At 49.6% G+C, this 15,408-nt stretch overlaps 1 protein-coding gene across 2 annotated transcripts in view; it reads right to left on the reverse strand.

Annotated features, from left to right (window-relative positions):
• The window catches only part of LDLRAD3 (low density lipoprotein receptor class A domain containing 3), a 228,793-nt gene that overhangs the window by 147,550 nt on the left and 65,835 nt on the right, over positions 1-15,408 (reverse strand). For both annotated transcript variants that reach the window (XM_041773225.1, XM_041773226.1), the window contains exon 2: positions 8,655-8,801. In XM_041773225.1, coding sequence (XP_041629159.1) covers positions 8,655-8,732 — 78 coding nt within the window. In that variant the 5' untranslated portion in view covers positions 8,733-8,801. The remainder of the gene's footprint in view (positions 1-8,654; positions 8,802-15,408) is intronic.

Below are 15,408 nucleotides of genomic sequence, written 5' to 3' on the forward strand. Positions count from 1 at the left end.
TAAAGTGAAAAGAAGATATTGACCCAGCAAAAGAAGGTGTTGCTACGGCTCAGGTTCTTCAAGGTTCTAGAAGAGGTGGGCAGGGGGTGGGCTGGGCCGGTAATATCCAGCATCGCATGGGCCCAGAATGTCACAATGGACTTGGATTTTAGCAAGAGCGGCATTGGTGCTTATTGAGTTGGCAATTACGGACTGCATCACCCGTGCCAGGCACCCAGCTCCAAGCCTCGCATACATTGGCTCATTTAAGACAACAACGGCCTGTGGTCAGCAGAGCTGATCTTCACCCTTGTTGTACCAGCAAACAGTGCCTACTGTTCAAGGTCAGCTCATTTCTTACTGGCTTATGGCCTGGATGTGGCGCTATTAGATGTTTTCAATATCACCCCTGGCACAGGGAGCATTATTTTCCCCCTTTTACAGATGAGGAAATAGGGACAGTCGGTAAGATGCTGCCCAGGGCCTCAGGGGTCCTAAGTGGAGGAAGCCCAAGGCTCCCTGTTCCCAACTGCGGGATGTATGGCCTCACATTTGAGATGAAACCCAATCAGTGAAGTGGGGGGCACGTCCGGGATTACCTACGACGTTTTAAAACAAGTACATGAACAAACAAAAAGACTGAGAAAAGAGGTATCGTACACACACATGGGACTTGGATTTCTCCCACACAGGGACTGCCGTGAAGGACAGCGCGTTTTCACTCTCAAGTGTTGACCGATGTCGTGTTGCACTGCAACGATATTCTCTAGACTCTCGTGAGTTCCAGTTTTGTTTTGTGAAGGTCGACTTCCTCAGAAGGCTTTTGAAATCCAGCCCTTAACCATGGCTTGCCAGATCCCAGATCTGGAGGAAAAAGGACATCTCAATCACATGAGCTCAACAACGGAGGGCAGGCCTCTTGGAGGGGCTCGGCGCACGGCGGGAGGCGGGTGATGAAGAGCCCACTACAGCTCCCATCGCTTTAACTGTCCCTGGGAAGTAAGTGAACTAGCTCCCGGAGCTGCCACAACAAAGTAGTGTAAACTGAGGGGCACTTGATGGGATGAGCACTGGGTGTTATTCTATATGTTGGCAAATCACCAATAAAAAATAAATTTATAAAAAAATAAATAAATAAAAATTAAAATTAAAATTAAAAATTAAAAAATAAAAAACTGAGTGGCTCTAAGCAACAGAAACGTATTCTCTCAGATTTCTGCAAAGAAGTTGGCCATCGAGGTGTCAGCAGGGCCATGTTCCCTCCGAGACTCTGGGTGGACTTTTTTCCTGCCTCTCTTCAGCTTCTGGTGGTGGCTGTTCAGTGCCTGACATTCCTTGGCTCGCAGCTCCATCACCCCATCTCTGCTTCTGTTGTCATCTGGCCTCTTTTCCTCATGTCTTCACACTGTCTTCTTATAAGGACACCTCCTACTCCAATATGACCTCATCCTCAATGATCCCAATTCCAAATAAGGTCACATTCTGAGGTCCTGGGGCTTGGGAGTTCGATGTATCTTTCTGGGGGATGCAATTCAACCCGTAACAGTATGATTCTTCCTTTCAAATTCTTTAAGAAAAAGAGCAGGCTGCTTGTGAACGTCACCCTGTCACACAGCAGTGGGGCAGCTGTCACTCACCATATAACGATTTTATTTTTTAAGATTTTATTTATTCATTCAAGAGAGCGCAGAAGCTCGAGCAGGGGGAGGGGCAGAGGGAGAAGGACAGACAGACTTCCCTCTGGGCTGGATCCCAGGATCCCGAGACCACAACCTAAGCCTAAGTCGGACGCTCAACCAACTGAGCCACCCAGGTGCACCATGTAACAATTTCTTAAACACAAAAGGGAGATGGGTAGATATCTGGATTAGTTTGCTAGAGCTGTGATAACAAAGGGCCACAACTTGGTGGCATCCAAAATAGAAATGTACTGTCTCACAATCCCAAAGCCCAGAAGTCTAAAATCAAATGGTCATGGGCAGCCCCAGTGGCTCACAGTTTAGCGCCGCCTTCGGCCCCTGGAGACCCAGGATGGAGTCCCAAATCGGGCTCCCTGCATGGAGCCTGCTTCTCCCTCTGCCTATGTCTCTGCCTCTCTCTCTCTGTGTGTCTCTCATGAATAAATAAAATATTTAAAAAGAAAGAAAAGAAAGAAAGAAAAAGAAAAAGAAAAAGAAAAAGAAAAAGAAAAAGAAAAAGAAAAAGAAAAAGAAAAGAAAAGAAAAGAAAAGAAAGAAAGAAAGAAAGAAAGAAAATAAAATCAAACGGCCAGCAGGTGGTTGGCTCCTTCTGAGGGCTGCGAGCAAAGGTCTGTCCCAGACACCTCTCCTTGGCTTTAAATGGCCATCTTCTCTCTCTGCCATTTGATACGGATAATATCTCACACTCAATGTCCACAGTAGCCAAACTGTGGAAGGAGCCACGATGTCCTTTGACAGATGAATGGATAAAGAAGATGTGGTTTATGTATATAAGATGGAATATTACTCAGCCATCAGAAAGGATGAATATCCATCACTTACTTCGACGCAGATGGAACCAGAGGGTCTTATGCTGCATGAAATAACTCAATCAGAGAAAGACAATTATCATATGGTGGAATGTAAGAAATAGTGAAAGGGACCATAAGGGAAGGGGGAGAAACTGAGTGGAGAAAAGTCAGAGAGGGAGACAAACCATGAGAGACTCCTAACTCTGGAAAACACATAAAGGACTGTAGAAGGAGAGGTGGGTGGGGGAGGGGTAACTGGGTGACGGGCCTTAAGAGAGCACATGATGAGATGAGCAGTGGGCATTACACTATAATGCCCACTCAGTTGGCAAACTGAGTTTAAATAAAATTTAAAAAAAGAAAAATCTCACACTCCAGTTTTCTGTGCCCTCATCTCTGCTTGCCCGAGAGCACAAACCTTACAAGAAAACATTACATGCGGCACCACCTACAGGCAGAAGAGGAGAAGGATGATAAAAAGGAAGTGTTTCATGTCCCCTGCTACTTTCCTCCACCTTCGTATTTCTCGGGTGTTCCTTATTCCAAACTTGCCCTCTGAAGCCTCTCATGGGTTTCCGCCATCACACAAGAGCAGTGAAAAGTCGCATTCAAGAAATAGTTGGAAACAGTAAAAGCAAATAAAACTCAAGTTCCAGTTTTGCACTTTCCAGTCTCTGAACCTGGAAATCCATTAAAATCTTATCACTTGACAAGATGCTTGAATGCATCCCCATCTCCTCCTCACCCCCACCTTCACGTGCACGCACAGGCGGGCACACACACAGGACCTAAGGTTGGAAAATCTGTACACGCCTGATCAAAGACATCGACCCATCTCATTTTTCAAAGACGATGACCACCTTGTGACACGGAACTCAAACCTCCAAGACCTCCCCCATGTGGTCAGGACACAGAGAGATGGCAGCTACAATCCAACACCAAGCAGGAAGGAGATCCCAAGGCTCATGATTCCAGGCCACATGTGAGTTCTGGAAAGTTGGACGGCTGCTTTATTATTACAGCGTGTGGCAGTAATTACAGTACACACAGTCTCTTCTTGCAGAGACTGACGGCACTAACGGCCGCCTCAGAAATCATCTACATAGAAGAACATTATTGATGTTTCTCAGGGTTTTTTTTTTTTTTAAAGCAGGTTAGTAGTGGTAACATACAGGAGAATCCAATTCAGCACAGTAACACAGACGGTAGAGAAAGCCTGTGGTCTCTGGTGGAGGAAGGTGCTGGGCACTCATTCTCTAGGGCAAGAGGCCAGCTCTGGTAATCTCTCTGGGTTCAGGTTCCTCATCTGGAAGTAACAACAGTCCCTTCCACATAAGGCTTGTGACAGTCAAATGAGTTAATACAACATAATATGCCTGGGACAGGGCAATCCAGAGGAAGCTCTCAAATTATCTCTGCATTCATGGGGCTTCCATATTTTTCTAAAACATCTCTATTCTTGGGGCACCTGCGTGGCTCAGTGGTTGAGCATCTGTCCTTGGCTCAGGTCATAATCCTGGGGTCCTGGGATCGAGTCCCACATCAGGCTCCCTGGGTGGAGCCTGCTTCTCCCTCTGCTTGTGTCTCTGCCTCTCTCTCTGTGTCTCTCATGAATAAATAAATAAATAAAACCCTTAAAACAAACAAACAAAAAAACTCTATTCCTTTTTCTACCAAAAAAAATGTTATTTGGACAAAATGATCATTTAGGGCATTCTATCAACCAAAAGCAGAAACTCACTCAAACTATCCCAAAATGAGCCTCTTCTTTCAAAACTCTAAGGAGGAGGTTCTCCAGATTCACAAGGTGGAATATTTAATGACTCAACCTGAGTGGGAATTTATTCTAGTCCATTAATAGATAATTTCACAAAAATCATAAGTATGACTTGTAAATAGCACTATGGGAAAACATTTAAACTCCTTAGACAATAAAAAAATAAAAATTAAAATATGTAACTTTTCTATTAAATTAGCCAAAAAAAATATTTTTTAAGATATTAACCAATGCTGCCAAGACTAAAATAAAACCAGAATTCTCACACGTTGCCCGTGAGGGAGCACAGGGTATGAACCGTTAGCAAAACAAGTGAGCATCAGTTTTAAGAACTAAAACAGGCTCCTTTGACCCAGTAACTTCACTTCTGAGAACCCAGTCTAAGAAAATCTCTCAAAACAGGGGAAAAGTCATGTCCACCCTCATGTTCACAACATTGAACACTATTTCTAACCCTGGAAAACTGGAAACAACATAAATGCCAAATTATGAGTAAATAAACTATATCATATGAATGGACTGCTTTCCTAAGCATTAAAACTGATGGAGAAATATGAAAGAAAATACATTAAAATGTTAAAAGGTGGGACACCTGGGAGGCTCAGAGGTTGGGCGTCTGCCTTCAGCTCAGGTCATGATCCCGGGGTTCCAGGATCAAGTCCCGCATCAGGCTCCCTGCACGGAGCCTGCTTCTCCCTCTGCCTGTGTCTCCGCCTCTCTCTCTGTGTCTCTCATGAATAAATAAATAAAATCTTTAAAAAATAAATAAATAAAATGTTAAAAGGTCAAAATATTACTGGGGAAAAAAAATCAAAATATAAAATTGCATACCTACAGTGATCACAGCTGGGAAAAACTCTGAATAAAAGCTTCTAAGATGCCGGACACCTGGGTGGCTCAGCAGCTGAGCGTCCGCCTTTGGCTCAGAGCGTGATCCTGGGGTCCTGGAATTGAGTCCCATACCAGGCTCCCTGCAGGGAGCCTGCTTCTCCCTCTGCCTGTGTGTCTGCCTCTCTCTGTCTCTCATGAATAAATAAATAAAATTAAAAAAAAAAAAATGCTTCTAAGATTCTAACAGTGGTTCCGTTAGAGTTCAGACTTTAGGTGCTATGCTGCTAAGGTCCCTTCCTGTTCCCCTAATATTTACAGTATGTGATTTTTATTATGTTTATGATAAAAATAATGAAAATACTTCCTCTTCTATGGAGACAGAATAGCTTCTAACTCATCACATCCCAACATGACACAGCTCTCTGGCCTCTTCTCTCACCCTTTGGAAAGCACAAGAATTCCCCTTTCTTAAGTCTGCTATCCTCTAAAGGCCGAAGTCATTTCATGGGATCCTTGAGGCAATCACCTCTCTGCAGAGGACATCAGTCACCTTCGCTCTCCTCCCCGTAAGGACCACATTGTTCCAAAGAATCCCAGAACCAAAGAATCAAAGGAAGGACAGAGAGGAGGCCTGAGTTCTATGGCAGCTGCTCTCAAAGTGCCCTGGAAAAGATGGTGCGGTTGGCACCCTGAAGACCTCAGCCCAGTCCAGCCTGGCTCTGGCTGAAACCATCGTGTCAACTGCTCCCTGGGTATGGGGAAGTTCCTTCACTGACCGCAAGCATTCAAACATCCCACCACAGGGCAACGGTTAGGGCACCCCGCACCAACTTGATGGGACAGTAGGCAACCTCACCAAACAACAATCCTGAAGGCTAAATGTGGTCATGTGACGGCGCCCCTGGTTGGCTCAGTGGTGGAGCATCTGCCTTCGGCTCAGGGTGCGATCCTGGAGTCCTGGCATCGAGTCCCACATCAGGCTCCCTGCAGGGAGCCTGCTTCTCCCTCTGCCTGTGTCTCTGCCTCTCTTTGTGTGCCTCTCATGAATAAATAAGTAAAATCTTTTTAAAAAATTAAATTAAAAAATTAAATAAAAATGGTCATGTGGCAAAGGGCCTCTAATGTCAAGTCGAAAAAAGCAGGTGACTCCATGACATATCACCATGATAACACCTGTATAAAACAGTTTGTACAGACTGACCGGTAACCGCTGATGTTTAGGATACCCAGACACCGTGCTATGTGTTCCACATGCATTTAACCTCCACAACAAGGCTGACCAGGGCCTAGTATTTCTCGTTCAATCCTCCCGGGGCTCAAGCCTAGGACATCCTACTAATTTCCCTCTGATTGAGCAGCAGCGATTGAGCAGCAGCATGTGATCAGGGCAGACAGGTGGGAGGGAGGGCTGGGACGGGGGACACTCTGTCCCCAGTGCTCATACCCTCAACCCCCAGACTGGGAAGAATTACGCAAGAAATTCCAAAATGCAAGTAGAATTTGTTTTAGAAAAACGACCTCTTTTCCCTTCCCTCTCTTACCTAAACTTTTTAATGTTCTGTTCTCAATGATTTAAAGACAAAAAGAAAAAAAAAGAAAGGCAACAGAAGAGGGGTTCTTTAATGTGTGTGTTTGTGTGTACGGTTTTTTAAATTATGTTTTGATCAAAACACTAAATAAATGCCAATCAAGCCTTTAATATGCTTGGGGGTTCAGGGTAGGAAATGAGGAAAAGAGACAGAGAACATCCAACGCAAGCCTGTTCCAAACCAAACCAAACAGTGCCAGGCAGCTGCCTAAATCATCTTTTTTTTTTTTTTTTTAATATTCTCTTTCCATCACCTTTTCCAATTTGTGCATAAATTCTGAAATCATGGAATTAGACGTGATACAAGACACAGAATGTCACAGAATATCCTAACATCACACAGCTGCTATTGACAAAGCTGAGAATAAAACTTACATCTCACGTCCAAACCCCGTATGCTTTCATACACTGACCCTGGGCTGAATACTCCCAGCTCAGCTAAAGAAAATCTGCATTTACTACAGTTCATATATACACACTATATTCCAAAAATGGACATTCTGTATATTTGTGGATTGTTTAATGACACTCAAAACTGGACAGATTACAGAGTTCACATGCACGATCTCACTGTATACCTTATGTTTCTATCAATTTTGAAGACCTAGACACAGAGAAAGCTGAAATAGACATTAATACTTTTTTTAAAAATTCTGCAAAAATAAAAATGCATTATGTATACTGGTCTGTTTGTTAAAAAAAAAAAAAGTCACAAACAATAAACAAAATGAATATTCCCCACAAAAAAAAAAAAAAACAGAATTCCTAATCCACTCCCCTCCCAAACGTTCCCTGAAGAGCAGGGACAGGCAAGCAGCGCTATCAGACCCCGGGGCCAGACAAGGGGCCGGTCTCTGGGTGGGCAGCAGGCCCAAGGGAGCGCATCATGAGGGAGGGAGGGGTGGCTGGCTCAAGAGGTGGGCTCCAACCCAGTTCCCCTTCCCGTGCGTCAACAGACTGGGCCTCAAATCCCCGTCCCAGCAACGTTAAAGTTCAAATTATCATCTCCTCAGCCATTTCCTCAGCTGGCTTCCAGAAAGAGAGCAGATTCGGAGCCAGAACACACAGTTCTCCTGTCAGTGAGGCCCTGTGGCCCGGTGCCCGAAGCTCACGGACGAGCCAAGAACCAGTGTCCAGCTGTGTGGGCCCCGGGCAGTTGACCCCCTGGGGAACCCAGGGCCCAGCATGCCTCAGGTGTGCTTCCCGCCTGCCAGGGTGCTGTGGCCGAGCTCACCCTGCAGCACCTCACTCTACGGGGCAGGGAGCGTGGTCACCTGCCACCCCGGACGCCCTCACTCACATCCGCTGCTGCTTTTCTCGTAGATCGCCACAGACTCAAATCTCATGCATATTTTGGGGGCAGAGAATAGGAAAGAGGCTGAAGGAGGAGGTGGGGTGGGGAGGATAAGAAAGAACGCAGCTCCTGGTGGTGCCCATGCAAAGGGGGTGCCCAGGCCATCTCAGCAGACAAAAGGGCAGGTGCAAGCAAATTACGATCTCCTCACTACCAGCTCCGTGCGGGATACTTGGCAGGATGCTACATCTTATTTCATCATTAAGAACATTTCACAATGTACAAGATGTGAAAGACGGTTCCCAGCCCGGGCCTTGGGGTCAGGCAGCCCTGAGTGCAAATCCAGATCTGCTCCTCGCTGGTCGGGAGCCACGGAGGCTGCATCACTTCTGGGAGTCTCAGAGTCTGCATATACAAAGCAAAAGCAAGGACAATGCCCCAGGGTGGGGCTGAGCAGCGCGGGTGGAGGGGGCCTCTGTTCTCCCACAGCTGAGGCTCCGTCCCCACCAGGACTCCAGGCTCCACACCGACCGTGCTGCCCCGGCCACAGCTGCGGAGTGGACGGGCCAGGACTGCGGGCCAGACTGCGAACCCACTGGCTTGCAGCACGCGGAGCACTCAGGGTCGAGCCAGAGCGGGCCCTCGTCCCCAGGACCTCCCGCGTCCCCACCCCGGCAAAGGGCCAGCCACTCACGGCACTCCTTCTCATCACTCTTGTCGAAGCAGTCGGGCAGCCCATCACACTGCCAGGCGCCGGGGATGCACCGCCCATTGCCGCACATGAAGTTGCCTGGAATGTTGCACTCGTTGGTGAAGTTGTTCCCAGGGAGCAGCTGGCTCTCTGCGGGAGAGAGGGGAAGGGGGGGTGGGGAATCAGACAGGCAGACATGGCAAGGAGCCGTGCCCGCACCGCTGCATGGGCTCTGGTTCGACACGGGTTACGTGTGCGAGACATCCCATAGGCGACCTAACTTCCCTGGCCCTCAGTTTCCTCATCTGCAAAATGGACTGATAATCCGCCCCACACCACCCCAGAGACTCGAAGAGAACTAGATGGAAAAATATGGGGAAAGCCTGTAGCAGGTGCTCAGCACACAACAGGTGCTCACCGACTTCCTTCTTTCTCTGTCGGAAAGCTCGGTCATAAAACCCAAACATTCTTTCCAGGCCTTCAACAGTGGCTCTACAGGAAGGTTCCAGGATAGGAGTGAGCACTGGGCTCCCACCTGCCTCCAAGAGCAGGAACTGCGGGCTCCTTTCAGGCCTCAGACTCCGGGGCCCTACAACCACCAAATACTTGAACTCAGGCCTTCTAGCCCCCACAGCGGGAGAGGGTGAAGAGCACCCAGGTCACTGAACGATTTGCCCAGAGTTCCTGGAAGTTTAGAGCCAAGCCCCAAGGTTTAAATCTACACCACTGAGCACAGTCACCAAATGCCAAGGCCCTGCCAAGATGGGCCAAGTGTCAGGCTGGAAAGCAAACAGGGAAGGCCAGGGCACGTGGGCAGGGGTGCTGAATTCATCAACCAATGGACCCCGGAGCAGATTTTCAAGGGAGTCAAAATCTGATGAATCGCATCAGTGTGAGCCAGTGTGGTCAACGGCCAGGAGAAAAGGAACCACCTGGAGGTAGAGTTGTCTTAGGGGAAAAGGAAAGAAAAAGACCAGGACCTCCACAGGTTCCTCCTGAATCTCCAATAAGCATTTACTGAACTTTCATGACCAGACACCTACGCAGGTCATCACCATGCAGAGTGGAAAGCTGGGGCTCCCCCCTTCAGGCTGGGAAGGCACAGGCGCAGAGAAAGAGGGGGTGCCCACATCTGCCCGAGAGCTAGGAGCGGGCAGGGCCCAGGATCGTCACCAAAGAGAAGCATCTCATTCCAGACCCCCCGACGTGACCTCCGTACCATGCCACTAGCCTTTACTTGGCTTCTTATGTTTACCTGGAACGCCCTTCGACCTGTGAGTCTCCCACTAATAAACCCCTAGGTACCCTTTCTCACGCAACTTGTTACTCTATGAACTGCTCCCCTACTTCTCCAAGCAGAGACGAGCCCTGCCTCTGTTGTGTGGCTGGAGTACCACCGAAGCGATACCAAAAAATATTTTATAACCGGAACAAGTAAGCATCAACAGATGGGAATGGACACAGTCACAGGCAAGCAGTACGTCAGCCGTGGACATTCCTCGTAGCCACCCCCACTGCCCCACCCCCTGCACTCAATTAATAATGTACGTGCATGTCTCTCTACTGAAAAAGAGCTTTTGTAGTTCACTGAAGATTCTAGAACAGCAGCTATACGTGAGGAGGGAGCCTCACCCTGCCCCAACTATCCACACGGGAACCCGAAACACCTCCCTGACCCCTCCTCACTCCATCACCCCCTATGGAGGGCCAATCCCCGAGCCCCGCACTGTCAACCTCAGTGCCACCAGGCTTGCCTCCAGCCCGAGCAACCACCATCCCGTACCAGCACGCCGTCCCAGTCAGTCTCCCAGCTTGGCCTCCCTGCCTCCCCCCACGGCCAGCAGGCCCTTGCTAAAGAGAAAATCCATCAAGACACGTTCTCACTTTAAAAAGCTACTGAACGGGGACGCCTGGGTGGCTGAGCGGTTTGGCGTCTGCATTCAGCCCAGGGCCTGATCCTGGAAATCCGCGATCCGGTCCCACGTCGGGCTCCCTGCATGGAGCCTGCTTCTCCCTCTGCCTGTGTCTCTGCCTCTCTCTGTGCCTCTCATGAATAAATAAATAAAATCTAAAAATCTAAAAAAAAAAAAAAAAAAAAAAAGCTATTGAATGGCTCCCTAACATTCTTAGGATAAAGTAAAAATTCCAGGCATTAAGAAAGGGTTCCAGGAAAAAGGTGGCATTTGCAGTGGAGGGTGACAGAGATAAAACAGAGGGCCCCTCGGGCCCAAAGAAAGAGCCCAGGACGGCTCAGCGCAGGACACTGACGGGTATGGAACACAAACCCCACAGCTCTGATTGCCAGCGGCTGCAGGCAGACCGTGCCACTATTTCCCTCTACTCCCCTGCGGTGCTCCATCCACTGGGCCCACACTCAGGATCAGATTCCCTCTCAAGACCCCAAAAAACAGGACAGTCCTGGTGGCTCAGTGGTTTAGCGCCGCCTTCAGTCCAGGGCGTGACCCCAGAGACCTGGGATCGAGTCCCATGTTGGGCTCCCTGCGTGGAGCCTGCTTCTCCCTCTGCCTGTGTCTCTGCCTCTGTGTGTGTGTGTGTGTGTGTGTGTGTCTAAATAAATAAATAAATAAATAAATAAATAAATAAATAAATAAATAAAATGGAAAACATTAAAAAAAAAAAAAAAAGACCCCAAAGAACCACCACTAGCCCTGGGAAAAGCGTGAGACCAGTTCACCACCTTCGGGCGAGAGCAATCTCGGGAGAAGGGGAATCACAGGAGGGGAGCCCAGGAGGCCGGCGGGGTGCAGGGTGCGGGGTGCCAGCCAGACACGGAATGCACACCCCAGAACGCGAACCGTCCCCCTGCTTCCTAATGACCGCCGGCTTCAGCTGTAAGCTGCCGGGAGCTCGCCGGGGCTCCGGAATGCAGCTGCCGGTCCGTGTGCTTTGGAAACCCCCTGCGCTGGCCCGGAGAGCTGGCTCGGGGGAGGCAGGTCCCCCGGAGGATCGCTGCACCTGCGGAGTCCTGCTGACACCCAGATTTCCGGGGGCAGAAAACTGGCCAGATTAGGTGCCAAGGTGCTTGTTCTGAGCGTCACCACCAGGCCAGCGCGGGACGTGGCCTTGACAAACGGAAGGCTGTGGAGCGGACACCCGGGTCGGGCAGTGACACGCGGGCGGTCCCAGCAGCCGTGGGCTTGCAGGGCTTCAGCGGCAGGACGGGGGTCCCCGGGCCAGGGAAGGCCCACGCACAGCTACGCCCTTTGCGAGCTTCTGAGCAACATGTGCCCGGGGCCCCACGCCAGGGCCTTCAGGGCGGCGACCGTATCACCAAACTCCAAAGCACGAGGAGGAACCAAGGCCGAGAAGCTAAATCCTGTTGGCTCTGAACTCAAAAATCTTCCTCAAACCCATCCCAAGTGCTTTATTAAACTGGCACCGCCCTGTGCGACCCACCACGACTTTCTGTCCCCTTTAGACCAGTGGTTCTCAACAGGGGACAATTTGCCCCCACCATCCCCTGGGGGACACGTGGAGGTGTCCAGAGACGTTTTTGGTTGTGGTGTCTAGTGAACCGAGGCCAGGACTGCTGCCCATCTGCAATGCACACAGCTGCCCCTCACTACAAAGAATCAGCTGGCCCGAAATGTCTATAGGGCCGAGGCCGAGAAATCCTTGAGAAAGTCTGAGAAAACCAACCCTCCTACTTTCTCTTCTCATGCCCCCAAGTTCTTTCTCCTGCGAGCACACTGAGATCTTGAAATGCCACCGATGGTGTCTCGGTACCTTCCCTAACAAGCCTAAAACCTGTGCCATGGTTTACAAGGCCAGTCATGACCCGCCCTGCCTACACTGCCACCTCATTTCCTCAACATCAGCGTCCTCTGCACCGAGGACTCCAGGCATTGCTACCTGCTGACTCCGATTCTTCTGTCCACCTTTCATCTGGCAGTAGAGGATGCACTGTGCCCCCCCCCCCATTCAATAGGTTCAAGTGCCAGTTAGTCCCCTAGTACCTCAGAATGGGATTGTATTCAGAGACAGGGTCTTTAAAGAGGTGATTGATATAAAATGAGGTCCTTGGGACAGGCCCTGATCCCATATGACTGGCCTGCTTATAAGAAAAGGATAGACACAGGGGCCCCTGGGTGACTCAGCGGTTTAGCGCCTGCCTTCAGCCCAGGGCATGATCCCAGGTCCCGGGATCGAGTCCCACATCGGGCTCCCTGCAGGGAGCCTGCTTCTCTCTCTGCCTGTGTCTCTGCCTCTCTCTCTCTCTCTCTGTGTCCCTCTTAAATAAATAAAATCATAAAAAAAAAAAAAAAAAGGATAGATACATGCCCAGAGAGACCACAGGAGGACACGGAGAAGATGGCCATCTATCTGCAAGCCAAGGAGAGAAGCCTCAGGAGAAACCAGCTCTACCCCAACCTTGAGCTCAGACTTACAGCCTCCAGACCTGCGAGGAAACAAATCCCTGTGGTTTGAGCCATCCAGGCTGCAGTGCTTTATCCGGGCGGTGGAAGCAAACTCATGCATCTGGCTCATCTTCTCGTTCGTCCTTCAGCCCTCGGCTTTGTATCACTTACAGCTGGGGCCTCTGCATGGACACCCCATCTAAAGTGGGTCCCCCCCTGGCTTTTCACTCTGACAGTGTCCTGTGTTGTCCTCTATTCCATCTGTGCTCACCACTGCATCTGTACTCCCTCCCCGCCGGGCTGCACGCTCCCAAAGGCAGAGGGGCACCATTTCACTCAGCGCATCCCTGGCACCAGGAGCCCGGTGGGTCCCCAGGAGATGTTTGTGGGTGCTCTTAGAGGAAAACCAAGCATTCAGCTATGATTTATTCCCATCCCTCATACTCTTCCTTGCAAAGTTCCATCCACTCCCTGCCTCATCCCCAAGAAAAGGAGTGGGGACCTGTACAGACATAGTTAAAAATAAGGGACATGGGGGTGTCTGGACAGGTGCACGTAAATTAGGACAGGTGCACGTAAATTACTACCCCGTCTGCTTTAAAAGAGGTAAGAAATCTTTTCAGCCCGACATTAGGACTTTCTAGTGGCTGAAATATTTATCCCATCTCAGTGTCGTGGGACACATTTAGAATCCAAAAAAGACAAGCATTAGCACGAAGTTGGCTAGCTGGGGTTTCTCCTTCTCCCTTTTCTTTTTTTCATTACGCTGAAAAATGAAAGAGTTGCCCATTTTCACTGCAGCACATCACTTACTTAAAATAACTACACCATCTGCACCAAGAATGAACAAAAAAAAAAAAAAATTCCGAATTCTCCCCCAATGGGCAAAGGCAAACAGCCTGCTGCAGCAGCTTCTTCCAAAACTTCTGGCACCCACAAATCTGTATCTGATGAGGGGGCCGAGACTGGAGGAACCGCAAAATGTCAGCTGCTGCATCACCCAAACTCTCCTTCTGGAACGTGCGCCGGTAGTGATACTGACTTTTCCAGCAGAGCAATGGGAGAGGTCTTCTCCCCGGGGCCCTCCTCGTCACGATGCGGTCCTCAACTGATCATCTGCAAACCATCGACAGGCTCTGCTTTCCCGTTTCTGTCCGGTTGCCTTTGTCTTGATCCTTCCAGCTCCTGGCAATCCGGGCTTTAGGCTCAAGAAACAGCGTGGCAAGACACACGACACACACGTACAGGCAACTTTGCTTTCTGTTTTTCAGCTTGCAAACAGAGCTTCCCTAAAGCACCCCCACCCCCACCCCCGGACAATGAACACACCTCTTCCCACTGCCTGGTGCCAACAGACATAATGCTACAAGGCCACTGGAAGCCACCATCTGGTGTGGCTCCCTTCGTCGACACACGTCCATTCCATGCGCTGGTGACACGCAAAGCACCAAGCAACTGGCCTGCGATGATTTGTTGGTAAACACGCCTGGAAAATCCCCAAAGGTCCCCTGGACTCCACACTGCTCCACGTGGTGGCATCAGTGTCAGAGGGACCCAGAGACATCTGTCCCAAGCACAGCCCAGAGCTTTGCCGCGGGGAAGGTTCTGGCTCCCAGCAACAGGGAGCAGCCACAGGGAGGTGTCTGAGCCTCTGGTTCCAAGTGCCTGTGCACAGCCGGGTCTTAGGCTCTGTCTAGCACTGCACACGGCTCTGCCCCTGAGAACATTCCAGAAGCCCCAAACTCTGTTTACCCATCTACTCAAGGAAGATACAAGCCCCGGACAACTGGTGAGAAGGTATAAAATACCTTCCGGGTTGAGCCCAGGACTGCAGCACCTTGCAGATCTCACACTGACACGGATTCCACATTTACACGTACAATGCATCCTATTTGCACGGACACTGAAGGAAGGCCGGGTGAAACTTCGCCGCAGGGACAAGTGACGAATGGAGGGAGAGAGCAGTGAGTGAGCCTAGCTGTCTGCCCGGCATCTGCACTTGACACAGGTTTCTTGTTTGCTTTTCGCGTGAAATGCAAAAAACAGCAACCACCACGAGGTGATAAATGCTTTGTTTCCTTCCTAAAATGAGTTAGCAAAGAGAGCTAATGGCCAGTATCGATGGGGCAAGCAAAGAGAGAGTGAAGAGGTCTGGGAAAAAGACAGCTCCTCACCAGGAAATAGCTTTATAAATTATTTTTGTCCCGTATTTATAGCCTCATTAAGGGCCTGAAGCTGTTACTTACATTTTTTAGTTATGCTTCATTGCATTTCATGAGGAAAATTATGTAGGAACGGCGTGAACGTCGTGGGGATTTGCAGAGCCTTCAGGACGCAGCCCCTGCAAGGTCCACTGTCTACAGCTCGCTGGGGCTGGA

Source organism: Vulpes lagopus, chromosome 11 (genome assembly GCF_018345385.1).
Source record: "Vulpes lagopus strain Blue_001 chromosome 11, ASM1834538v1, whole genome shotgun sequence".
In the NCBI taxonomy this organism is placed as follows: Eukaryota; Metazoa; Chordata; class Mammalia; order Carnivora; family Canidae; genus Vulpes; species Vulpes lagopus.